Here is a 25,808-nt window from a genome sequence, read left to right on the forward strand (position 1 = left end):
CGGGATTAACATGTCACGTCATTTTGCTTCTATCCCTAGGACTGCACTGAAAGTTTTCAACTGGAAACACCCCTGTTCTGGGGCAATGGAATCTCCCAAGCTCACCTTTACTAAGAGGTCCCTTGCAATCTTGTCAAGCCAGCGGGGGTAGAATGGGCTGTCCATGCGAATGGACTGGAAGAGCTGTTCTTCATCCTGGCCGTGGAAGGGGGACTGGCCAATCAGCATCTCGTACAGAAGGACCCCGAAGGACCACCAGTCAGCGGCCAGGTTGTATTTCTGCCCGAGAAGAATCTGCCGTGGAAAGAGAAGGGAGGTTTTTTTTTAAAAAAAAGGCGGCTTAAAGAAGGACGGTGCACACTTTAATATAGGGTAGTCCTTGACATATGACCATAACTGAGCTTAAAATATCTTTTGCTAAGCAAGACAGTTGTTAAGTGGATTTTGCCCCATTTTGCCCCTGACAAGACTGAATGGCTGTGCGTGCCGGCATCTCGGGAAATTCAGATCATTCCATCTCTTACTATGGGGGGTGAGTTATTACCCCCCGTAGACAGGGCTCGCAACTTGGGAGTCCTCCTAGATTCACAGCTTTCCTTAGAAGATGATATAGTAACTGTGACTAGGGGGGGCTTTGCCCAGGTTCGCTTGGTGCGCCAGTTGCGGCCCTATCTAGACCGGGATGCCTTGCGTACGGTCACTCATGCGCTCGTGGCCTCTCGGTTAGACTACTGCAATGCTCTCTACATGGGGCTGCCCTTAAGGACCACTCGGAGGCTCCAACTGGTGCAGAATGCAGCCGCGCGAGTTGTGTTGGGGGTCTCCCGATACTCCCATGTTACACCTTTGCTCTGTGAGCTGCATTGGCTTCCAGTTGCCTTCCGGGTAAGATTCAAGGTGCTGGTAATGACCTACAAAGCCCTACATGGCATGGGTCCGGAGTACCTTAGGGAGCACCTGCGGCCGGCATCAACTTCCCTCCGTCCAGTGCGCTCCCACAGAGAGGGCCTCCTCAGGGTGCCACCGGTCAGAGAATGTCGTCTGGTGGCCCCCAGGGGGAGGGCCTTCTCTGTGGGCGCGCCTGACCTTTGGAACCGGTTGAGCTCCGGATGGCTCCCGACCTTCGCTCCTTCCGACGTGATTTAAAAACTTATTTATTTGAACAAGCCAGCCTGGCCTGATGGGTTTGGGGTTTGAATTACTGTTTTTAATTAATTTATTGTATTCGGGCATAATTGTTTAATTTGTTTGTAACTTTTGTATTTTGTATTTTTGGTATTTATTGCCCTGTACACCGCCCTGAGTCCTTCGGGAGAAGGGCGGTATACAAATTAAATTAAATAAATAAAAATAAATTTTACGACCTTCCTTGACACAGATGTCAAGGGAACCAGTGCAGTTCTTCAGTTAGTAGCATGGCTGTTAAGTGAATTTGAAGTGAAGTGCTGTGGTTCACTCAATAACTGTGGCAAGAAAGGTCGCAAAATGGGGCAAGACTCACTTAAAAACTGTCATGCTTAGGAACAGAAAGTTGGGGCTTAATCAATGGCGATGATAGAACATCTGCCCAACTCCCAAACTGCACCCCCCCTCTCCAATTTGTCCAAATCTTGCATGTTTTTCACGTGAGAACAGTTAAACCTTGCAATTAAATCATGGGGGGAAAAATCCTGAATCCAGCAAGATGTTAATAAAAAAAAAATCTCCTGAGATTTCAGCAACATCGTTCAAGACAAATGGCCTGAATCTTGTAGGATTCTCAACCTCCTTCTTTCTCTTTCTGATTCTTTCTGAATCTCATTTATGACCAGAATAAATTTAACAGAATAACAGAGTTGGAAGGGACCTTGGAGGTCTTCTAGTCCAACCCCCTGCTTCAGCAGGAAGCCTTATACCACTCTGCACAAATTGTTGTCCAATCTCTTCTTAAAAACCTCCAGTGATGGAGCACCTGCAACTTCTGGAATCAACCCGTCTGAAGGCAAGATATACCGTTATTGTACAGTGTGTACTAAGCACACAGCCCTTAATAATTTTGCATTGTTCCCAAGAATGATGGGACATGTTTTAGAACATAGAATAATTGAGTTGGAAGGGATGTTGGAGGTGTTCCCTGCTTGAGCAGGAGACCCTACTATTCTGGACAAATTGTTGTCCAATCTCTTCTTAAAAGCCTCCAGTGTTGGAGCATTCAGAACTTCTGGAGGTAAGTCCTTCCACTGGTTAATTGTTCCCACTGTCAGGAAGTTTCTCCTTAGTTCTAGGTTGCTTCTCTCCTTGATTATTTTCCATCCGTTGCTTCTTGTCCTTCCTTCAGGCGCTTTGGAGAATAGCTTGACTCCCTCTTCTTTGGGGCAGCCCCTGAGATATTGGAAGACTGTTAACATGTCACCCCCTGGTCCTTCTCTTCATTAAACTAAACTAGACCTGATTCCAGCAACTGTCCTTTATACGTTCTTTTATTTTGGATGAAAAAGGCCCACCTACCTCGGGGGCAATATAATCGGGGGTCCCGCAGAAGGTGCTGGTTTTAGCATCCCCTAACATGTTCTCTTTGCACATTCCAAAATCAGCAATCTTGATGTGGCCTTCTTTGTCAAGGAGAACATTATCAAGCTTGAGGTCTCTGAAAGAGGATGAAAAGTTAGATCTTTTCCTTTTGGCGGGTAACTTAAGATAATCGTCTCCATTTCCATTTAAGAGGCTTGGTGGTGCAGTGGTTAGAATGCAGTACTTCAGGCTAATTCTGCCAACTTCCAGCAGTTCGATCCTGACCGGCTCAAATTTGACTCAGCCATCCATCCTACCGAGGTCGGTAAAAGGAAGGATGGGCCATGGTGGCACAAGGGTACTGCAGTACTGCAAGCAGACTCTGCCCAGTGCCAGGAGTTCGATCCTGACCGACTCAAGTTTGACTCAGCCGTCCATTCTTCCGAGGTCGGTAAAATGAGGACCCCAATGGTTGGGGGCAATATGCTGACTCTGTAAACTTCTTAGAGAGGGCTGTAAAGCAGTATGAAGTGGTATATAAGTCTAAGTGCTATTGGTAATTGGGAAGGAAGGAAGGAAGGAAGGAAGGAAGGGCTGTGGTTGCACAGTGGTTAGAATGTAGTACTGCAGGCTAATTGTGCCGACTGCCACCAGTTTGATCCTGACCAGCTCAAGGTGACTCAGACTTCCATCCTTCCGAGGTCGGTCAAATGAGGACCCAGATTGTTGGGGGCAATATGGTGACTTTGTAAACAGCTTAGAGAGGGCTGTAAAGCACCGTGAAGCAGTATTCTAGGTGCTATTGCTATTTCCCAATCCACTGCAGCTGCCACTCCCTGTGCCTACAATCTATTTATTTATTTGATTTATATCCCACCTTCATTAATTCTTTTGTAAGCACAGGAGGTGCAATGAGTACCATAAACATTGAGTGCCAAACCAGTCTTTCCCGTAAGGAACAATGTAGTAAGTCACAAGGCAGTGGACAGTGACAAGTGCTAGATTGTCCGTTGAGCATCAGACAAAACGATGAGTAGCGGGGCAAATTTTTTCCAGCCAAAATGGCATGGGTTCGGGTTATTTACGGGAGCACCTCTTGCCGGCGTTAACTTCCCATCGCCCTGTGCGCTCCCACAGAGAGGGCCTCCTCAGGGTGCCGGCGGTCAGGGAATGTTGACTGGCGGCTCCCAGGGGGAGAGCATTCTCTGTGGGCGTGTCTGCCCTCTGGAATCAGCTTCCAGTTGAGCTCCGGATGACCTGAAGACTTGGTTGTTTGAACAGGCCGGCCTGGACTGAGGGATTGGATTTTAGAGTTTAAATTTTAAAAATTTTAAATTTTAGAAAGTATTTATTACTTAGGGCTATTGATTTAATCTTATTTTAATTTTTATACCTTGTGTGTTGTTAGCGTTTTAATTGCCCTGTACACCGCCCCGAGTCCTTGGAGAGGGGCAGTATATAAATCTAATAAAATAAATAAATAAATAAATAAATAAATAAATAAATAAATAAATAAATAAATAAAATGCGCTGAATATCAAATTCAATGATTTTCAAAGCAGTTGAGTACCATGGTACCACCGTAACGCCTGGCTGCGGACCTACATAATTGAGATAGCCCTCAACTTAACAACCACTCATTTAGTGACCATTCAAAGCTGCAACGTCACTGAAAATAAGTGACTTATGACCGTTTTTCACATTTACAACTGTTGAAGCATCCCCCTGGTCAGGTGATCAAAATTTGGGCAACAACAACAACAACAACAACAACAACAAGAACAGCAATCAGAATCTGCATGGAACTCTAAACTTTTATTTGGAAGTGGCAAAATTTCAAGATTAATAAAATAAAATAAAATAAAATCCCTACCTGTATATGATGCCTTTGGAATGAAGGAATTGCAATCCACAAATGATTTCAGCAGCATAGAACCTATAAAATGTAGAGATATTTCTTTTATCATAACAAGCGCCAAAGTATAACCATGCAGGCTGGATGAGATGATATGAAGAATTATATTTAAGGGGGCCCTTGGTGCTCTCTGAGCTTGTTTTCTTGCAGACGCTTCGTTACCCAAACTAGGTAACATCATCAATGCTAGCATACCCTGCTGAAGATGTTACCTAGTTTGGATCATGAAACATCTGCAAGAAAGCAACCAAGCTCAGAGAGCACCAAGGATCCCACACTCCTCCTCCTCCTCCCCAAACCACACTCCCTTCTAACATTGATGATGTTACCTAGTTGGGTCATGAAACGTCTGCAAGAAAATCACCAAGCTCAGAGAGCACCAAGGATCCCACACTCCTCCTCCTCCTCCTCCTTCCTCTTCCCCAAACCACACTCCCTTCTAACACTGATGATGTTACCTAGTTAGGGTCATGAGACGTCTGCAAGAGAGCAACCAAGCTCAGAGAGCACCAAGGATCACACCCTCCTCCTCCTCCTCCTCCTCCTCCTGCTCCTTTTCCCCAAACCACACTCCCTTGTAACACTGATGATGTTACCTAGTTGGGTCATGAAATGTCTGCAAGAAAGCAACCAAGCTCAGAGAGCACCAAGGATCCCACACTCCTCCTCCTCCTTCTCCTCCCCATCCTCCTCTTCCTCCTCCTCCTCCTTCCCAAACCACACTCCTTTCCAACACAGATGATGTTACCTAGTTTGGGTGATGAAATGTCTGCAAGAAAACAAGCTATCTCAGAAAGTACCAAGGACCCCTCACGTCAACCCTGAGCTAAAGATATCCTCCTTATTAATGATATTTAATTACAATTATTATTAATAATATCTGTTATCATTTCTATTCGTCTACTCACTAAAAGCACAGAATAGAAATGAGACTCTAGCAAAGGGTTGTCTCTGGTGCGTACATCAAAAAGTCAAGATGGGGAGGTTATTGTTACAGACACCCAGCTTGGTGCGTGGTGTCTGTTCAGAGTTTATTGTGCAAAGGGATGCTGACTGATTGATGATGTTCCATCAAGTCATCGTGGACTCATAGCAGCCACTGTCAACGCTGCTAACATCCAATGTTCTTGCTTTGACAACAACCTTTTTCTTTAACTTGTGTGTTACTCTTAGAGTTAGAAGTAGATGATACTGGGGTGGGGGGAGGAGGAAGAATGTGTATGGGAATTAGTTAGACATAATATCGTAGTACTGTATGATTCAAGGCTGTTTGAAATTAAGAGTTGGGTAAAACCCACCATTTCTTATCATCTCTTATTTCAAAAAGCCTTGAATCATGCAGTACTACGATACTGTCATGTCTAACTAACTCCCATACACATTCTTCCTTCTCCCCCCCACTATCATCTACTTCTAACTCTAAGAGTAACACACAAGTTAAAAAAAAGGTTGCATCTCCATTCGATTTTAGCAGCATTGACACACACAAGTAGACTTTCTCCAAACAGACAGAAGACTGGCAGAACGTATCCATGAACACCGACTAGCCGTCAGAAGACCTGATGAAAATTCTTTCATTTCACAACGTGTGGCAGACTTAACCATAGTTTCAACTGGGAAACTGTGACCGTCCTAAACTAAGGGTCCCCAAGTTGTGGGCGGTGGCCCAGTAGCGGGCCGTCGCCTGCTAGCCACTGGGCCGCAGGACATGCTGGCCACTGCACACATATATGAGCGCACACCCCCTCAATTGTGCTAGCACCGCAGCTGCGGGGCACAAAAATGGGTCACCACCGTGCTGCAAGGTGCAAAAACAGATGCCACCACATTGCAAGGCATGGAAATGGGCCACCGCCAAACCACGGGGTACAAAACGGGCATGCCACGCTGTGCCAAAAACGGGCATGCCACGCTGTGCCATGCAAGAACGGGTCAGGGCTAGTATCACGCAGGTGCTAGCTCCGGCTCGTTTGCGGTGCACATGTGCTCCTGGCCCCGTGTGCACATGCACACACATGCACGTGTGTAAAATGCTTCCACCTCCCTTTTCCTCCAGTCCGCCAACCGACAAAGGTTGGTGACCTCTGTCCTGGACTAAGCCAAGTCCAAAAATGCTAGAGAATCATTGGAAGCCTGGGACTCTGACCAATTGGCCATCGACAGACACATAGATATAAACATTGTCGATAGATTATGCAAAAGGGGCAGTCAACAAGCCAAGAAGGGAACAGAAAAACCGACAAAGGTTGGTGACCTCTGTCCTGGACCAAGGCAAGTCCAAAAATGCTAGAGAATCATTGGAAGCCTGGGACTCTGACCAATTGGCCATCGACAGACACATAGATATAAACATTGTCGATAGATTATGCAAAAGGGGCAGTCGACAAGCCAAGAAGGGAACAGAAAGACCCAAACACCTCCCCACCAGCAATCAGCACCCAGATTAGCAGAGATTAACTCCAAGATTAACATCAGACCAACAGTCAAGAAATAAACCATACCCCAATCAAGGAACTGCCAAACAAACCAGCAATAAACAGCCTGACGTAAAACCTCTAAGATGATCCCCCACCAACACTGATGCAGCAAGCCGCTAGATACAGGCATAGGCAACCTTATGACCCATGGACTTCAACTCCCATAATTCCTGAGCCAGCTGTGCTCCATACTAGCACCGATGATGTTAGCTAATTGGGCAAGGAAACATCTGCAAGAAAACCACCCAGCTCAGAGAGCACCAAGGACCCCACCGTTTAAACCTGAGCTACAAATACTGTCCTCTATTGATGGAAGCGTCTGATAAAGGCAGGCCCACCTCACCTTGCTCGGTCCATTTCAAATTTGTGGCAGTTCTGAATATGGAACATCAGGTCTCCGCCATTGAGGTACTCCATCACAAAAAAGAGGTTCTCCTAGCAAGGGAGAGAAGGATGACCTTTAGAACTTGGGCAAAAGCCCTAGAGATAGACTTGAAGCTACTACCTTACCTGCCATCCCAACATATCTGGAACAGATGACGTCAGAGAAGGCAATTGTGAGACCATGTTCATTTGGTAAAACTTTCAGTACACAACTCTAATGCGTAGAAAAACAATTCTAAGCAGATTAGACTGAGAACAAGTCGCTGCCTCATCTCTTCTATGGCGAAGGGCGAATTTGAAACTGGGCCTTCTTGACTTCAACACCATGTTGGGTTGAGAAGGTCGAAGGTGCTCCAGGGAGCTCCTGTGGCTGAAGATGGGCAAGAAACTAGGTCTCACCCTCTGAGACCAGCATATTCTCTACTGCTCCAAGTGACCTTTGGGGTGAGAGGGAAGGACTGGCCCAAAGTCACCCAAGAAACTTCCATGGGTGACGAGGACTCAAATTTGGCTCTTCCTGCTCAGCACCTTCACCAGGAAAAAGATGCAGCCGCTTTCAAGGGTGGCAGCCATGGACTACCCTTGTGGCCGCTCTTTGTGCCGAAACCCCCATCTGAAATTAAAGCCAAAATCTGCCTAGCCTACGGCTGCATTTGGAAACATGCTATGCTTAATTGGTGCTAAGCCTGGTTAGTTTTTCTTGGCATTCAGCCTATTGCATGAGCTCAGCCTGTTTAGTGAACTGTGAATTGTGCAAACACAGACAATGAGTGAATCCAGCAATTTAACTTAAGTTAAGCATGTTTACGAGAAGCCAGTTTGGTGCAGTGGATAAGATATCAGGTGTCGTGGTTCCGACAGATGAAACTCTTCAAAAGAACTTTGAGGCATTGTTTATCTTAAAGAATCTTTATTCGAGGAGCATAGCATCAGCACGTACATAGTCAACGCCAAAATTTGAATTCCCCTCCCCTGAGCACATAAGTATCAAAGCACCATTCCTTCCTCTAATTAACAGTCATAAATCACACTCTCCAATTAGTTTGAAATGCAGGCTTTCCCTCCAAGTTCTCCAACCCGCCAGTTCTTATCATCTCTTATTTCAATAACCTTGGTTCTCACACTAGGTTCAGTATTGTTATGTCTAGCTAAACTCCCATGCACATTCCTCCTCCCCCACGCCCCCACAGCATCATCTAATTCTAACTCTAATTCTAAGAGTAAAACATAAGAAGGAAAATGGCTGCATCTCCATAGGTTGTCAAAGCAAGAACATCCGATGTTAGCAGCGTTGACAAAAGGTTAGAAACTGGGTGATTGTGAATTCTAGTCTTCCACAAAGCCAGCAGGGGGACCTGGGGCCGGCCATTCTTTCCGAGCCCTAGGAAGGAAGCAATGGCAAACCACTTTAAAAAAAAACTTTAGCAAGAAAACTGCAGGGACTTATCCCAGGCAGTCTTGGAAAATTGGACACGACCGAACAGAAGTCAAAAAAACAAATAAACGAACAATGCCATGTTAACACAAACACAGAATGCCCAAACCGCAAAGCAAGCGTTATTTCTCTAAACCACAGGTCTGCAACCCGCGGCTCCGGAGCCGCATGCGGCTCTTTCAGCCGTCTCCTGCGGCTCCCAGTCCTCTGCCATGTGCAGTCCAAAAAAAAAAGTGGGACTAAAAAAGTTCAACCAATCAATTCAAATATGCAGGGTAGGTGCATATCTCGCCTTGGCTCCACTCTTCAGTCAAACCCTGTTCTGCACATGTGCGCATGTACGCGCATGTGCACACATTTTTTGCGGCTCCCAGCTTTTCCTTTTGTGAGGGAACCGGTTCCGAGTGGCTCTTTCACTGTTTCAGGTTCCTGACCCCTGCTCTAAACCATCCACGTGATTTGGCACCGACTGGTTGACCGACTGATGCATATTTTTTACCTTCGTTTGGAAAGTACAGAAGACGTGGGTGAGAAATGGGTGTTCCCAAGCCAGCGAGAGGACCCGCTTCTCCACCATGGTACATTCCACGTCGTCGTCCATCAGGACCACCTCTTTCTTCAGGGCTTTCATGGCGAAAAACTGGTTTGTGTTTTTCAGTTCCACAAGGAAAACCTGGCGCAAAAAAATATCACCGACCAGCAGGTTAGATGAGCAAAGTCATAAAAGTGGAAATGTCTGTGGAGATTCTCAGTCATCCGGATCTTTCTTGTCCCAAAGGTGCTTTTTCAGGAGGCAACGGGACTTTCTTGTTTTTCTTTGATTTGATTTGATTTTGATTTGATTAAATTTATATGCTGCCCTTCTCCCTGAGGACTCGGGGCGGCTCACAACCATAAAAATTTAAAAACATAAAGTAAAAAATTTAAAAAAGAATTAAACAATGGATGTAATAAATACAAGACAATTTAACCCAGTAAAAAGCCTAATTAAAAACCGTAGTCAGTCCAGGCCCGCTTGTTGGAACAACCAGGTCTTCAGGTCACGGCGGAAGGACCGAAGGTCAGGGGCCCTCCGCAGCTCCGGGGGTAGTTCATTCCAGAGGGTCGGCGCGCCCACAGAGAAGGCTCTCCCCCTGGGGGTCGCCAGCCGGCATTGCCTGGCCGACGGCACCCTGAGGAGGCCGACTCTGTGGGAGCGAACCGGGCGATGGGAGGTTGACAATGGCAGCAGGTGGTCTCGCAAGTACCCCGGGCCTAAGCCATGTAGGGCTTTAAAGGTTATTACCAGCACCTTGAATCGCACTCAGAGGGTAACCGGAAGCCAGTGCAGCTCGCGGAGGAGTGGTGTAACATGGGAGTACCAAGATACTCCTATAAGCACCCGCGCGGCTGCATCTTGCACCAGTTGAAGCCTCCGGGTGCTCTTCAAGGGCAGCCCCATGTAAAGAGCATTGCAGTAATCCAGGCGAGAAGTCACGAGGGCGTGGGTAACCGTGCATAGGGCATCCCGGTCCCAAAAGAGGCGCAACTGGCACACTAGGCGAACCTGTGCTAAGGCCTCCCTGGTCACGGCCGTTAGATGATCTTCCAAATTAAGCCGTGAATCCAGGAGGACACCCAAGTTGCGAACCCTTTCTGAGGGGGGCAATACCTCCCCCCCATCAAAAGAGATGGAACTTGTTGGACAATGCGAGATGCTGGTATCCACAGCCACTCGGTCTTGGAGGGGTTAAGCCTGAGCCTGTTCCTTCCCATCCAGACACGCACTGCCTCCAGGCACCGGGACATCACGTCAAGGGCATCACTGGGTTGGCTCGGGGTGGAGATAAACAACTGGGTATCATCCGCATATTGGTGATACCTCGCCCCAAAGCCACGGATGATCTCACCCAGCGGCTTCATATAGATGTTAAACAGGAGGGGGGAGAGAACTGACCCCTGAGGCACCCCACAAGTGAGGGGCCTCGGGGTAGATCTCTGTCCCCCTGCCAATACAAACTGCGAGTGGCCCGGCCCGAGAGGTAGGAGGAGAACCATCGTAAAATGGTGCCTCCCACTCCCAACCCCTCGAGCTGTCACAGCAGGATACCATGGTCGATGGTATCAAAAGCCACTGAGAGGTCAAGTAGGACCAGGACAGAGGAACAACCCCTGTCCCGGGCCCGCCAGAGATCATCCACCAGTGCGACTAATGCCGTTTCCGTGCTGTAACCGGGTCTGAAAGCAGACTGGTAAGGGTCCAGATAGTCCGCTTCATCCAGGAATTGCGGGAGCTGACGCACCACCACACTCTCGACAACCTTCGCTACAAAGCGAAGGTTGGAGACAGGACGGTAGTTATTCAACGAGGCTGGGTCCAGAGCAGGCTTCTTGAGGAGGGGCCTCACCACCGCCTCTTTTAAGGCGGAGGGGAAGACACCCTCCATCAAAGAAGCGTTGACAACTGCCTGGAGCCAGCCCCCTGTCACCTCACAGGCAGCCGAAACCAACCAGGAGGGACATGGGTCCAGTAAACAAGTTGTAGTGCTCAGTGCTTTGAAGACGTTTCTCTTCTCATCCAAGAAGCTTCTTCAGCTCCGACTGGATGGTGGGGATCTGTGTTCCTCAAGGTCACCTGAGTAGTGCAAATGGGTGTTGAGCCTTCTTGGAACTGCTGAAAAGACCTTGAGGAAACCTCCAGGTGGCCTCAACGACTCTCTAAAAAGAATACAAATTGACCAGCCGTCTGCAAGGAGTATAAATCTTCCATTCCCCCAGATCCAGTAAGAGCTGAAGAAGCTTCTTGGATGGGAAGCGAAACATCTTCAAAGAAAAACAAGAAAGTCTAGTTGCCTCCTGAAAAAGCGCCTTTGGGATAAAAGGGGAAAGATAATTCATACATTTGAACCTGAGGGCTTTGCATCAATTTGCAATCAGTTGTGGATCTGTATGGAGCACCAGGTTGGGAGTATATGTAGTCCTCGATTTACAACGGTTCGTTTAGTGACCATTCAAACTTTAAAAAGTTGACTTATGACCGTTTTTTCCACACTTACAACCCTTGCAGCTTTCCCCACGCTCACGTGATCAAAAGTCAGGCCCTTGGCTGCGGACTCGTATTTATGACGGTTGCCTTGTCCCAGGGTCACCTGATCCCCTTTTGCGACCTTCTGTCAAGCAAAGTCAGCGGGGAAGCCCGATTCACTTACTAACTTAACAACTGCAGGGATTCAATTAACAACTGTGGCAAGAAAGGTTGTAAAGTGGGGCAAAACTCACATTAGCAACATCTCGCTTTGCAATAGAAAATTTGGGCCCAATTGTCGACTAACTATATTTAGCAGATGAGCCAAATTATTTCTGGGCCAGAGAGCGGTGCATTTGAAATTGTGACAAAACGGGACTTTTTCAGTGGTGGGATTCAAATACCTGAACATCCGGTTCCCTGTGTGGATGCAGGCCTGGGCCTCTGAGTCCTAGAACGGACTTCCGGAAGTGACATCCACGCACTTCCGGCGGGCCGTTCTAGGCCTGGGAGGCCTTCACCAGCCCTAGAACGGACTTCCAGAAGTGACATCCACACACTTCCGGTGGGCTGTTCTAGGCCTGGGAGACCTCCTCCAGGCCTCCAAGGCCTAGAACGGACTTCCAGAAGCAGTATGAGTTCAGCCGGTTCTCCGAACTCAACAAAATTTCGCTACCGGTTCTACCGGACCGGTGCGAACCGGCTGAATCCCACCACTGACTTTTTTGTATACTTCACCTCAACTCTGAGTTTGTCTGAGAGCTGGTTTCCCATTGGCAGGAAGTTTCACCTTGTTAGATGTTTTGTGCCAGCCATTGGCAGTTACCCAAAAAGGTCATCATTCTTTGATTCCACTGATGAGTCAGGGGTCTCAGACCCCTGCAGCCCCATTGGAGAGAGTGTTTTATGGTTAGGGAGGGGCCGAGACCCCCCATAAATACCTCTGCTCAGGGGCTGCTCTTTGTTCTCGTCTTTGCTTTCTCTCTTGCATGCATTCTCTCTCTATCATACAAGCATGGATGCTTCCATGCCATATAGCTCTTTCTATATAATCTATCGATGAATAAAGCTTCATAATGATTGCATCTCTGCATCCTGCCTCTTTTACTTGGAAGCACCTTAACGGCCCATCGATCTCTCGTGAGAGCTGCTTCACACACCTTTCTTTCCTGGCTCTAATTTCAGGAGGTCTTTTCAATATGACAGAGGAATGGTGGCTTAGCAGTTCCTCAGCTCTCCCTTCATACTAGCCTTTCAAGAGAGAAGGATTTGAGCATTGGAGAGAGGAGAGGGCAGAAGTGCAAAAAGGGCCACGCATTTTCCCGCAGACTTTAAAAATCAAGTCTGCACTCTCCTCCCCTCCCGCCCCCACCACCTTACCTTGCCAAAACTTCCCTTCCCCAGTGTTCTGTGCAGGTAAAAGTCATCTATGGTTAACTTTGGCAATTCTGCTTGGATGTCTTTCCTCGGTTCCACTAGAGAATCCGAAACTGGGATGTCATCTGCTGGGGATTCCCAGGAAATTCCCTGTGGCTCTATAAAAAAGATTCCAGAGCATTCATGTTGAAATATTTATTAATTTATTTTTAAAAAATCTTCATTCCATCCCTTAAGCTTAAGGCAGAGTCCTACAACATGACACTATAGCAGGGGTCTCTGTTGTGATTCAGGGTCAGCCTGTGGGTTCGGCAGTTGGGTCGGACGACTCAGAGGAGGAGGAGGGGGGTGTTGAAGAGCTTGCTGATGAGAGCCCTCAGCCAGGCCCCTCCCACCTGGTCACGACGGAGACCCAGCTGTGTGAGCCTGACAGCGTGGATGAAGATGACCCACAGCTGGCCCTGTTCAAGGATGCCCGATACAGGAGGCAGTCAATCAGGAGTAAACAGAGGAAGGCAATGGGGCACCTCGGAAGGAGGCAGAGAGAAGCCACACCCTAAACTGTATAAAAGGGGAATGCGTGGGAGGGCTGGTTTGCTGAAGGCAACCGCTTGAAAAGCTCCTGTTTCTTGGTTCATGTCTTGTTTGTTTTTGTATCAATAAATTTGGCAGGCTTAATTCCAGCCTCTTGCCTTCTTGTAAAAGGGGTTGTCCCTGCCTTTTCTGCAGGGCCGGTAGCAGGCTGGTACAGAACAGTCTCCAAACTTGGTAACTTTAAGACTTCTGGACTCTTGTTCCCAGAATTCTTCAGTACGTCATGCTGGTTGGCTGGTTGGCTGGGCCTGTGTGTGTGTGTGTGTGTGTGTGTGTGTGTGTGATTTAATTAAAACACCAGTTATACAGGTAGTCCTTCAACTTACAATCGTTCATTTAGTGACCGTTCAAAATTACAGCATCCCTGAAAAAGTGACTTATGACCGTTTTTCACACTGACGACCGTTGCAGCATCTCCATAGTCATGTGATCAAGATTCAGATGCTTGGCCACTGACTCGTATTTGTGATGGTTGCAGTGTCTCAGGGTCACGTGATCCCCTTTTACGACCTTCTGACAAGCAAAGTCAATTGCAGCGATTCACTTAACAAATGTAGCCAGAAAGGTCGTAAAATGGGGCAAAACTCACTTAACAAATTTCTCGCTTAGCCAGAGCAACGTTGGGCTCATCTGTGGCGTACGTTGAGGATTACCTGTATAGGTAAGAAAAATTCTACTGGCAAAAGGTATTAATAAAAGGCAAGACCTTTTTTGCCTGTTGGGGGTTCTGGCTGCTCCTCTTTCACGCAGGAGATGTCCACCGGTCCTTCTCGTAAAATCTGCTCTGAATCACGTAGACTTCGAGCCTGAGTCAACAGAGAACAAGCAGGGTGGAAAAAATAATAATAACACATTGGTGCGACATGCTGGCTGACCTCACACGGAGGTGGATCAGGCGCCGATCCAAAGGCCCTACGGATCGGCAACCAAAGGATAGAAGAGAACGTCTATGGAGATTCCCAGCCATCCAGGTCATGGTTATGCCAAAGGTGCTTTTTCAGGAAGCAACTGGACTTTCATGTTTTTCTTTGAGGATGTTTCGCTTCTCATCCCAGAAGCTTCTTCAGCTCTGAGGGGATGGTGGGGGAATGGAAGGATTTATACTCCTTTGCAGTCATCTGGTCATTTGCCTTCTTTTAGAGGCCACTTGGAGGTTTGTCTGTCTCCTCAGGGTCACCTGAGTAGTGCAAATGGGTATGGAGCCTTCATGGAACTGTTCTGTACCAGCCTGCTACCGGCCCTGCAGAAAAGGCAGGGCCAACCCCTTTTACAAGAAGGCAAGAGGCTGGAATTACGCCTGCCAAATTTATTGCTACAAAAACAAACGGAACAAGACAAACCAAGAAACAGGAGCTTTAAGAAACAGGAACTATCCAAGCGGTTGCCTTCAGCAAACCAGCCCTCCCACACATTCCCCTTATATAGAGTTCAGGGCATGGCTTCTCTCTGCCTCCTTCCGAGGAGCCCCATTGCCTTCCTCTGTTTACTCCTAATTGACTGCCTCCTGCGTCGGGCGTCCTTGAACAGGGCCAGCTGTGGGTCATCTTCATCCACGCTGTCAGGCTCACACAGCTGGGTCTCTGTGGTGACCAAGTGGGAGGGGCCTGGCTGAGGGCTCTCATCAGCAAGATCTTCAACCCCCTCAGCAAGGTCTTCAACACCCCCCTCCTCCTCTGAGTCGTCCGACCCAACTGCCGAACCCACAGGCTGACCCTGAATCACAACAGGAACAGAAAAAAACCCCGTGGCCTCAACAATTCTCTAAAAGAAGGCAAATGACCAGCTCTCTGCAAGGAGTATAAATCCTTCCATTCCCCCACCATCCCGTCAGAGCTGAAGAAGCTTCTTGGATGAGAAGCGAAACGTCTTCAAAGAAAAACAAGGAAGTCCAGTTGCCTCGTGAAAAAAGCACCCTTGGGATAGAAGAGAACGCTTCTGCCTTTTGATGCAGCTCTTGACCCCGTGTCCAAGAGATGTAAGATTGAAAAAAGACACCGATTTGCCAAATTGCATCCAGTTATTCTTTGTCAAAACATCCTGCTTACTCACCTGTTGCCTGCTCTCAATCAGTGCCAACGCTTCCGCCATGAGCTTCTGGTTCACACCGCAAAGATTTGCCACCTTGGTTTGGCATTTGTGGTGGACGTTCATTGTGCAGGCTGCAAGGCAGAGACCAAAAATCACCGATCAGATTTCTGGCTTCAAAACGGCTTGCGAGAGGTTTGTTTTTAAAATGGGGAGAGGTTGTTCTTCTCCTGCCCCACGCCGAGCCTTGCTTTTTTCGCTTTTAATTTTCTAACTTTTTACTGCTAAATCGTTCACTGCCTTGACAGGACATCCGCTACAGTGGCCCTTAAGTGGGATGTTGAGTTTAGAAGGTTGCAGCAGAGGATGACTAAAACATCCAGCTGCCCCCGTAAAATCAATAACAAGCATATTTTGGGGGAACAGTATGCTTGAAAAAGTGGGCTCAGATTTGTCTGAAGAGCACAAAATCTCACAGGAGAGAGCATCTGTAGCTCATGGTTAATCTGTAGAGTCTTTGATACTCTCTGTCCTTGGTGGTTTTATTACAGAAGTTTTATTACCCAGCTTGGTAACATCATCAGTGCTAGAAGGGAGTGGGGTTTGCAGAGTGGAGGAGGAGAAGAAGAACAAGAAGAAGAGGAGGAGGAGGAGGAGAACAAGAACAGGAAGAGGAAGAGGAGGAAGAGGAGGAGGAGGAGGTGGTCCTTGGGGCTCTCTGAGCTTGGTGGCTTTCTTGCAGATGTTTCATGACCCAACTATGTAACCTCATCAGTGCTAGAAGGGAGGGGTGTTTGTGGAGAGTAGGAGGAGAAGGAGGAGGAGGAGGAGAACAAGAACAGGAAGAGGAGGAGAAGGAAGAGGAGGAGGAGAAGGAGGAGAAGGAGAAGAAGGAGGAGAAGGAGGAGGAGGAGGAGGAGGAGGAGGAGGAGGAGGAGGAGGAGGTGGTCCTTGGTGCTCTCTGAGCTTGGTGGCTTTCTTGCAGATGTTTCATGACCCAACTAAGTAACCTCATCAGTGCTAGAAGGGAGGGGGGTTTGTGGAGAGGAGGAGGAGGAGAAGGAGGAGGAGAAGGAGGAGGAGGAGAACAAGAAGAGGAAGAGGAGGAAAAGGAAGAGGAGGAGGAGAAGAAGGAGGAGGAGAAGAAGGAGGAGAAGGAGGAGGAGGTCCTTGGGGCTCTCTGAGCTTGGTGGCTTTCTTGCAGATGTTTCATGACCCAACTAAGTAACCTCATCAGTGCTAGAAGGGAGGGGGGTTTGTGGAGAGGAGGACGAGAACAAGAACAGGAAGAGGAGGAGAAGGAAGAGGAGGAGGAGAAGAAGGAGAAGGAGGAGAAGAAGGAGGAGGAGGAGGAGAAGGAGGAGGAGGAGGTCCTTGGTGCTCTCTGAGCTTGGTGGCTTTCTTGCAGATGTTTCATGACCCAACTAAGTAACCTCATCAGTGCTAGAAGGGAGGGGGGTTTGTGGAGAGGAGGAGGAGGAGAAGGAGGAGAACAAGAACAGGAAGAGGAGAAGGAAGAGGAGGAAGAGAAGAAGGAGAAGAAGGAGGAGAAGAAGGAGAAGGAGGAGGAGGAGGTCCTTGGTGCTCTCTGAGCTTGGTGGCTTTCTTGCAGATGTTTCATGACCCAACTAAGTAACCTCATCAGTGCTAGAAGGGAGGGGGGTTTGTGGAGAGGAGGAGGAGGAGAAGGAGGAGGAGGAGAACAAGAACAGGAAGAGGAGGAGAAGGAAGAGGAGGAGGAGAAGAAGGAGAAGGAGGAGAAGAAGGAGGAGAAGAAGGAGAAGGAGGAGGAGGAGGAGGAGGAGGAGGAGGAGGAGGAGGAGGAGGAGGAGGAGGAGGAGGAGGTGGTCCTTGGTGCTCTCTGAGCTTGGTGGCTTTCTTGCAGATGTTTCATGACCCAACTAAGTAACCTCATCAGTGCTAGAAGGGAGTGGGGTTTGCAAAGAGGAGGAGAATGAAATGGGGAGCAGGAGAACAAGAACAAGAAGAGGAGGAGGAAGAGGAGAAGAAGAAGAAGAAAAAAGAAGAAAAAGAAGGAGGAGGAAGAGAAAGTGGAGGAAGAGGAGGACTGTGGTCCTTGGTGCTCTCTGAGCTTGGTTGTTTTCTTGCAGACTTTTCATCACATTTCATTATGGTGCTATAGGGCATTATATGCCAAGACTACTAGACACAAGGTCGTAAAATGGGGCAAAACTCACTTAACAACTGTCTCACTTAGCAACAGGATTTTTGAGCTCAATTGTGGTCGTAAGTCAAGGACTACCTGTCGTGTGGCTCAAAAGTCATGCTGGAGACACCCCCTCACCCACATTTATCTCCAAAGCACCAGCGGTCCCAACTCACCGTCGCATTTTAAGCCCTGCCGTGCCAGGCCCCAGAGCAGCGTTCCACAATGGTCACAGAAGGTGGGGCTTTTATAATTGTATACCTTGAAGCGATGGGGCATGTCAATCTTAAACCTTTCCTTGTGGAACTGGAAGAAAAATGGAGGGATATAAGTTTGAAAACACATCCCTGTAGCTTTGAACAGGCGGCTGTGATTTCACATTGTCGTATGATTAAAATCATTTTTGTTGTAGATGGAACAATCTATGTTTGTGTACTGCCCAACTCTCAATGATTCTGGGAGACTCGCAACAATCAAAGAAATTACAACATAATCAATCCAACATAAAAGTTCCAGCAGGGTGCGTTCACACAATATGCTGAATCTTAGTTAGTGTTGGATTTGTAAGATTTATAGATAGTCCTTAACTTATACCCATTGGTTTAGGGACTGTTCATGTTACAACAGCACTGGAAAAAGTTGTTTTTCACACTTATGACAGTCATTTGGCAACTGACTCACATTTGTGATGTTTACAGTGTCCCGGAGGTCATGTGATCACCTTTTGCGACCATTTGAAAGTCAAAAAGTCCATGGGGAAGCCAGATTCACTGAACAACTGTGTTACTAACTTAACAGCTTCAGTTGAGTCACTTAACGACCGTGGGAAAGTTCGTAAAATTGGGCAAAACTCACTTAGCAAATGTCTCACTTAGCAACATAAAGTTTGGGCTTGATTGTGGTTGTAAGTCGAGGACTATCTGGTATTGCATTGGGAATTACTTCAGGAACCAGGTTACAATTACTTTTAGTGGGGTAGTCTCATTGTATCCCGAGCTAGTAACTTATTAAAAGAACTGGCTTCACGCAGCCTGCTATGACAGGAATCTTCAAACTTGGCCACTTTAAGACTTGTGGACTTCAACTCCCAGAATTCCTCAGCCAGCCCTGAGGAATTCTGGGAGTTGAAGTCCACAAGTCTTAAAGTGGCCAAATTTGAGGACCCCTGCTTTAGTGACTGTTCTGTCACTCAAATCAAGGTTATTATAGCCAAGTTTAGTGCCTTGTGTGTCGGGTGACTCAGTCTAGCTAATCAACAAGTCACAAAAATAACACAAGCCAAAACCTACCATGGTTTCTCTACTGTTGATAGCCGATCCGGTACACTTTGCGATGACTTTGTCAATACATTTCTTGTGAATGGCAGCATTGCATTCTGGGGGGGAAAAAGAGGCCCACTTCGCTAACACGTTTTACAGGTGACACAGAAGGACCACAACACAAATAGTGTGTACCCTTTTACACACTATTGGACAGAAATACAGTACGATGGGGCAAAGGAAACAATTCTGTGTGGTCCCAGTCAGGGGTGGACTTTGAGTTTGGTGAAAAAATACCACCGAAAAAAAGAGGCAGAGCTTTTGAGGGTGCTGACATGGCCTCCATCTTGACTTTTCTGACCACGCCCAGCAAAATCCCCAGCAGTTTTTAAGAAGAGACTGAACAACCATTTGTCTGAAATGGTATAGGGTTTCCTGCCTGAGCAGGGGGTTGGACTAGAAGACCTCCAAGGTCCCTTCCAACTCTGTTATTCTATTCTATTCTATTCTATTCTATTCTATTCTATTCTATTCTATTCTATTCTATTCTATTCTATTCTATTCTATTCTATTCTATTCTATTCTATTCTATTCTATTCTATTCTATTCTATTCTATTCTATTCTATTCCCTGGGCCATAAGGACACACTCAGAGAAGAAACCATAAGAATAGTTCCTTTCCCCTTCTTCTGGGAGATATTCATTCAAATCCCCCTTGAAAGCCATTTGTGTGAAATGGCATAGGGTTTCCTGCTTGAGCAGGGGGTTGGGCTAGATGACCTCCAAGGTCCCTTCCGACTTTGTTATTCTGGTTTTTTTTCTCTTCAAGTTCAGCCTTGCATAAAATTTGTCTCTAGAATTCCTGAAGTTCAGAGACCAAAGCTAGGCAGCTAAAAAAAATAGATAAGGAATTTGAGGTGTGTTTGTGTGTCTGTGGTCTGTGTGTGTGTGTGTGTGTGTGTGTGTGTGTGTGTGTGTGTGTGTAGGATTCCCAGCCTCTCCAGTCTCAGGAGCAATCAGTGGGGCTCTGCTCAGTTCCACCCACAATTGTCATTTTGATACGATGGAAGGAGAGCACAATTACATCTTTACAGCTAAGATGTAGTCCTGATATTAAATTAATTAATAGTGTCGGTTAAATCTAATTTTAGGCAAGGTTTTCTTTTCATTCTCTCTGAGAGTGCAGCTCCCAGCATGTTCTCAAATTATGACTGTCAATCTGAAAAAAGGGTTGAGTTTTTCTAAAGTTTCAGATGATTGCAGTTTAGAGGGCAGAAAATGATATCGAGTAACTCTGTGTTTTGACTGAGATGGAAAGCTGAAGGTTTCAAATAATAATAATAATAATAATAATAATAATAATAATAATAATAATAATAATAATAATAATAATAATAATAATAATAATAATAATAATAATAATTTGGAAGGGACCTTGGAGGTCATCTAGTCCAACCCCCTGCTCAGGCAGGAAACCCTATACCATTTCAGACAAATGGCTGTCCAGTCTCTTCTTAAAAACTTCCAGTGTTGGAGCATTCACAGCTTCTGGAGGCAGGTGGTTCCACTGGTTAGTTGTTCTAACTGTCAGGAAGTTTCTCCTTAGTTCTAGGTTGCTTCTCTCCTTGACTAGTTTCCATCCGTTGCTTCTTGTCCTGCCTTCAGGCGCTTTGGAGAATAGCTTGGCTCCCTCCTCTTTGGGGCAGCCCCTGAGATATTGGAACACTGCTATCATGTCACCCCTCACCCTTTTCTTCATTAAACTACACATACCCAATTCCAGCAACCATTCCCTATATGTTTAAGCCTCCAGTCCAATTAAATCAGGAAACAATTTCTCCCTTGATTCTGGCTTGTTATTCTTTGAACTAATTTTTCTTCCTGAAGACCCTAACAAAAACAGACCCCATAATGTCTGTTTTCTTTCTCAGGGATTGACAATGATCTGGAAACATCCTGGGTTGTGAAAACAGTGAAAATATGAACAGGATTGGAACACTTAAAAAAATAATTGCTTTGTTTCCATGCAGGGATTTCTATAATTACTTAATTATGCTTCATTCATTCTCAAGCTTTTCAGCAGAGTATTAAGAACCATTGCACTGTTATGATAACCATCAACATATAAATATAAATATACTGAAAGATCTTACGTCTGCACTGATAGCCTTGCTTGTTAAGCCCCCTGGAATAAAAAGGGGAAAACCAGTATTAATATAAAAAAGATTTCAAATCATGTCTGCATTTGAGAAAAATGACTTTTTAAAAAATCAGTAAGTGCAGTGATTCCTGTTCAAGCTTATTGAGTTTAACTTGTCAAATTAAAAAAAAATTGATTCAGAGAATCAAAAGTCCTGAAAGAGGCAGATTTATCCAGTCGGAAAAATGAAGTGAAGCAAACCCAATTTTAATGATTCAGTTCAACTTTCTAAATCCAGGTGACCCCTCAGATTGGTTCAGATTAGGAAACCAAATTGGAATGGGTCAGATCTGGATCAAGAAGCATTAACAACTGACATGTTTTTGACCCTCGAGGGGAATTAGTCTGATTTTTTGAACTCAGAATTGATGCCACTGGAACGTAAACAGCTTGCAATAGGAGGCTGCAGAACTCAAACGCTGATCAACCAAGTGATGCTTTTGAGGCCTCATCTAAAGCTCTTTGGTTCCTGGTGGGGATGAAGATGCTTCAACTCAACCCAGATAGGACCAAATATCTATGGATACATGGTTCTTTCAGGGCTGGAGATTCTCCACCTGCTCCTGATGGTTTTTCCTCCTACAACAGTAGACGCGTTTGACCAATGGATCTTTAACAGCTCTCAGCAGGAAGCTGCCCATGGATCCATAACCCATTAATCAGGTCTAAAGTGGTGCTGCTGAGGTCTCATCTAAAGCTTTTTGGGGCTGGGTTAGGATGCTTCGACTCAACCCAGATAAGATTAAGTAGCTATGGATGTATGGTTAGCGTTAATGAATCTTAGCAACTAGATCAATGGATCATAGCAGCTCTTTTGACCAATGGATCATAGCAGCTCTTTTGACCAATGGATCATAGCAACTCTTTTGACCAATGGATCGTAACAGCTCTTTTGACCAATGGATCATAACAGCTCTTTTGAGCAATGGATCGTAACAGTTCTTTTCACCAACGGATCATAACAGCTCTTTTGACCAATGGATCATAACAATTCTTTTGACCAATGGATCGTAGCAGCTCTTTTGACCAATGGATCATAACAGCTCTTTTGACCAATGGATCGTAACAGTTCTTTTGACTAATGGATCATAACAGCTCTTTTGACCAATGGATCATAACAGCTCTTTTGACCAATGGATCGTAACAGTTCTTTTGACTAATGGATCATAACAGCTCTTTTGACCAATGGATCTTAACAGCTCTTTTGACCAATGGATTGTAACAGTTCTTTTCACCAATGGATCATAACAGCTCTTTTGACCAATGGATCATAACAATTCTTTTGACCAATGGATCGTAGCAGCTCTTTTGACCAATGGATCGTAACAGTTCTTTTGACTAATGGATCATAACAGCTCTTTTGACCAATGGATCATAACAGCTCTTTTGACCAATGGATCGTAACAGTTCTTTTGACTAATGGATCATAACAGCTCTTTTGACCAATGGATCATAACAATTCTTTTGACCAATGGATCGTAGCAGCTCTTTTGACCAATGGATCATAACAATTCTTTTGACCAATGGACCATAGCAGCTCTTTTAACCAATGGATCGTAACAGTTCTTTTGACCGATGGATCGTAACAGCTCTCCACAGGAAGCATCTTCCCATCAGGAAAGAAAGCTGCATCCTGTCCTTCACAGACCCCCACCCCAAAGAAACCCCTTGGTCGTACCAGACAAATTCGTGGCAAACAGAACAGAACGTGGGTTGGGGAAAGAAAGTGGCTGTAAACTCGTGGCACTTGACGTTATGAATCTTCGCTTGCTTAATGGCTCCCCTCCGTTGATGTAGCGAGAAGAAACCCTCCTTTTCACAGTCGATAAACTCTGGATCATCTGAGTAAGAGGCAGGACAAGAAAGGGACAGCACTGAAGGAAGAAATTTGGTGGTCAGGCCATGAATTTAAATAGCGCATATTTAAAACAGTTCGAAAAACTGCGAAGAAACGCCCCAACTGATAAAAATAACCAGGCACACTTCCTAAAATCTTTAGAGCCACTGTCACCATCAGAAGAATTTAGCGGTGCTTATGTTATTTCTGGACTTTACCAGCAACGTGTTTGATGGGGGCGAAGGGATGATTAATTTTCTTGCTTGTGAAAAAGCTAGCATCTTGAGAAGAAGGGTTGTTTAGATTGGGGCTTCATGAACTGGATATTTTCACGACGGGTGCACTAAACAAAATCTCCATTGTCTAAAATGCTGGCTTCTTGAAACCCCCCCCCCCAAACACAAAACCCTTTCTAGATGTTGCCAGATCACAATTCCCCTAACTGATTTTTCTGAGGCTGATGGGGATTGGACTAGAAGACCTCCAAGGTCCCTTCCAACTCTGTTATTCTATTATGGTTGAAGTCAGCAATTCCCAAACTGAGTTGTAAACTAGGACAGTGTTTCCCAAATCCTGGCAGCTTTAAGATGGGTGGACTTCCGCTCCCAGAATTCTCCAGCCAACTTGGGGAATTCTGGGAGTTGAAGTCCACCCATCTTAAAGCTGCCAAGATTTGGGAAACACTAAACCAGGGGTGTCAAATTGCCGGCCCGCGGGCCAGACGCATCATGAACAGACCGTGCCCACCCCATTGCCAGCAATGGGGGGAAAGCCCCGATACATCACGTGATGTCACGTGACGTCACGCGTTTGACATGTCTGCACTAAACTATGGTTTGTTTCTGTTTTTTCATTGGGTCTTTAGCACCAAAAGATGAGCTAGGACAGGGGTAGGCAACCTCGGCTCTTTTATGACTCATGGACTTCAACTTCCAGAATTCCTATGCTATGCTGACTCAGGAATTCTGGGAGTTGAAGTCCATGAGTCATAAAAGAACCGAGGTTGCCTACCCGTGAGCTAGGATGACACTGTATGTAGACAACATTTTATTTTATTTCATTTCATTTCATTTCATTTCATTATTTTGTTTTATTGATTTCTATGGCCACTCACTCACTTTGAGTGACTCTAGACAACTTAGAAAATTAATCCTAAACTCTGGTTAAGAAAACCACGTCTGTATGATTCACTGTGTTCCCTCCCACCCCAAATGTTGCCATCTTGATATTTTGACCACATCCTGCAAAGACCCCTCCCTAAATAGCTTAATTTGATGGTCCAGCTCAAGCAAACTATTCTGGCTGTGTTCCCACAAATTCCCACAACCCATTTTAGTCTAAGCCAGGGGCAGGAAGCCTTGGCTCTTTTATGACTCATGGACTTCAACTCCCAGAATTCCTGAGCCAGCATGGCTCAGCTTGGAAACCATTCCCTTTCCCCTCAGCACGGCTGGCTTAGGAATTCTGGGAGTTGAAGTCCACGAGTCATGAAGGGGCCATAGTTCCCCCATGCTGGCTCAGGAATTCTGGGAGTTGAAGTCCACGAGTCATAAAAGAGCCAAGGTTGCCTACCCCTGGTCTAACCCAACATGGTACAGAAATTCTACCCTGATTTATTCTTTAGCACAGTACAAGATAGAAACATTCCAACCTCAACTTTTTACTTTTACACATTGGTATATAACTAGCCATCTCTTTAACGACAAATCTACCCAATCGACAAAACCAAAGTCAAAGCTTCATTTTTTTTTCATCCCAAGCACAAAATCCAGAAGTGATATCCATTGTTGTTGTTGTTAATTGCGAAGTCGTGTCTGACCCATCGTGACCCCATGGACAACGTTCCTCCAGGCCTTCCTGTGATATTCATAGACAGTTTTTATCTTTTTTATGCCAAAAAAAAGTCAGAAGTCCGTGCCTTTTTTTAAAAAAAATTTTTCTCGTACCTTACATTTTCTTTCCCCCTTTCTTTTTCCTTCCCCTAAATTCCCATTCCTGTTTCTCTTTGTATTTTATATATAGAGATAAAACAATAAAAGCCCTATGATTAAAAGAAAAGAAAAAGGAATTCTACTCTGATTTAAAGCCGTTCCCAGGAATGCATTGAGGTATCAAAACAGAGGCCCTTGTCCCATTAAGAAATTTGGTTTCTTAAGCAGAGGTCATGTGAAAACAAAAGCATCGGAGTTTTATAGAAAAAGGGACGGTCGTGTGAAACGGATTCAGCCTTTTTTAGAAACCATGACCCAGTCTGGATAAAAGTACGTCTTGAGGCAGGAAATATCCAGCAAATATAGAGGGAGTACTCAAATGAATAAATAACAGGTAGTCCTCGACTTAAAACAGTTCATTTAGTCACCAAAGTTACAATACCCAGATTGTTGGGGGCAATTAAGCTGACTTTGTAATAATGCCGCTTGGGGTGTGTGTGAAAGCCCTAATAAGCAGGCATATACATAGAATGAAGGCTACTGCTAAGCTTGTAAGCCGCCCTGAGTCTTCGGAGAAGGGCGGGATATAAATGGAATTTTAAAAAAAATACCACTGAAAAAAGTGACTTATGGCCGTTTTTCACACTTACGACCGTTGCACCATCCCTACGGTCACGTGATCAAAACTCGGATACTTGGCAACAGGCTCATAT

General features: G+C 45.8%; 1 protein-coding gene across 1 annotated transcript in view; it reads right to left on the bottom strand.

Annotated features, from left to right (window-relative positions):
* Window positions 1–25,808, bottom strand: part of PRKCQ (protein kinase C theta) — a 50,714-nt gene that overhangs the window by 3,921 nt on the left and 20,985 nt on the right. The window contains exons 5-16 of the mRNA XM_081346853.1: window positions 23,006–23,168; window positions 21,281–21,312; window positions 19,158–19,243; window positions 18,045–18,174; window positions 15,726–15,835; window positions 14,383–14,482; window positions 13,086–13,240; window positions 9,201–9,374; window positions 7,226–7,317; window positions 4,364–4,426; window positions 2,488–2,626; window positions 106–294 (exon numbers count right to left, since the gene is read on the bottom strand). Of these exons, the coding sequence (XP_081202979.1) occupies window positions 106–294; window positions 2,488–2,626; window positions 4,364–4,426; window positions 7,226–7,317; window positions 9,201–9,374; window positions 13,086–13,240; window positions 14,383–14,482; window positions 15,726–15,835; window positions 18,045–18,174; window positions 19,158–19,243; window positions 21,281–21,312; window positions 23,006–23,168 (1,433 nt within the window). The remainder of the gene's footprint in view (window positions 1–105; window positions 295–2,487; window positions 2,627–4,363; window positions 4,427–7,225; window positions 7,318–9,200; window positions 9,375–13,085; window positions 13,241–14,382; window positions 14,483–15,725; window positions 15,836–18,044; window positions 18,175–19,157; window positions 19,244–21,280; window positions 21,313–23,005; window positions 23,169–25,808) is intronic.

The sequence above is a fragment of the Vipera berus genome (genome assembly GCF_964194415.1).
Source record: "Vipera berus genome assembly, contig: HAP1_SCAFFOLD_95, whole genome shotgun sequence".
NCBI lineage: Eukaryota > Metazoa > Chordata > Lepidosauria > Squamata > Viperidae > Vipera > Vipera berus.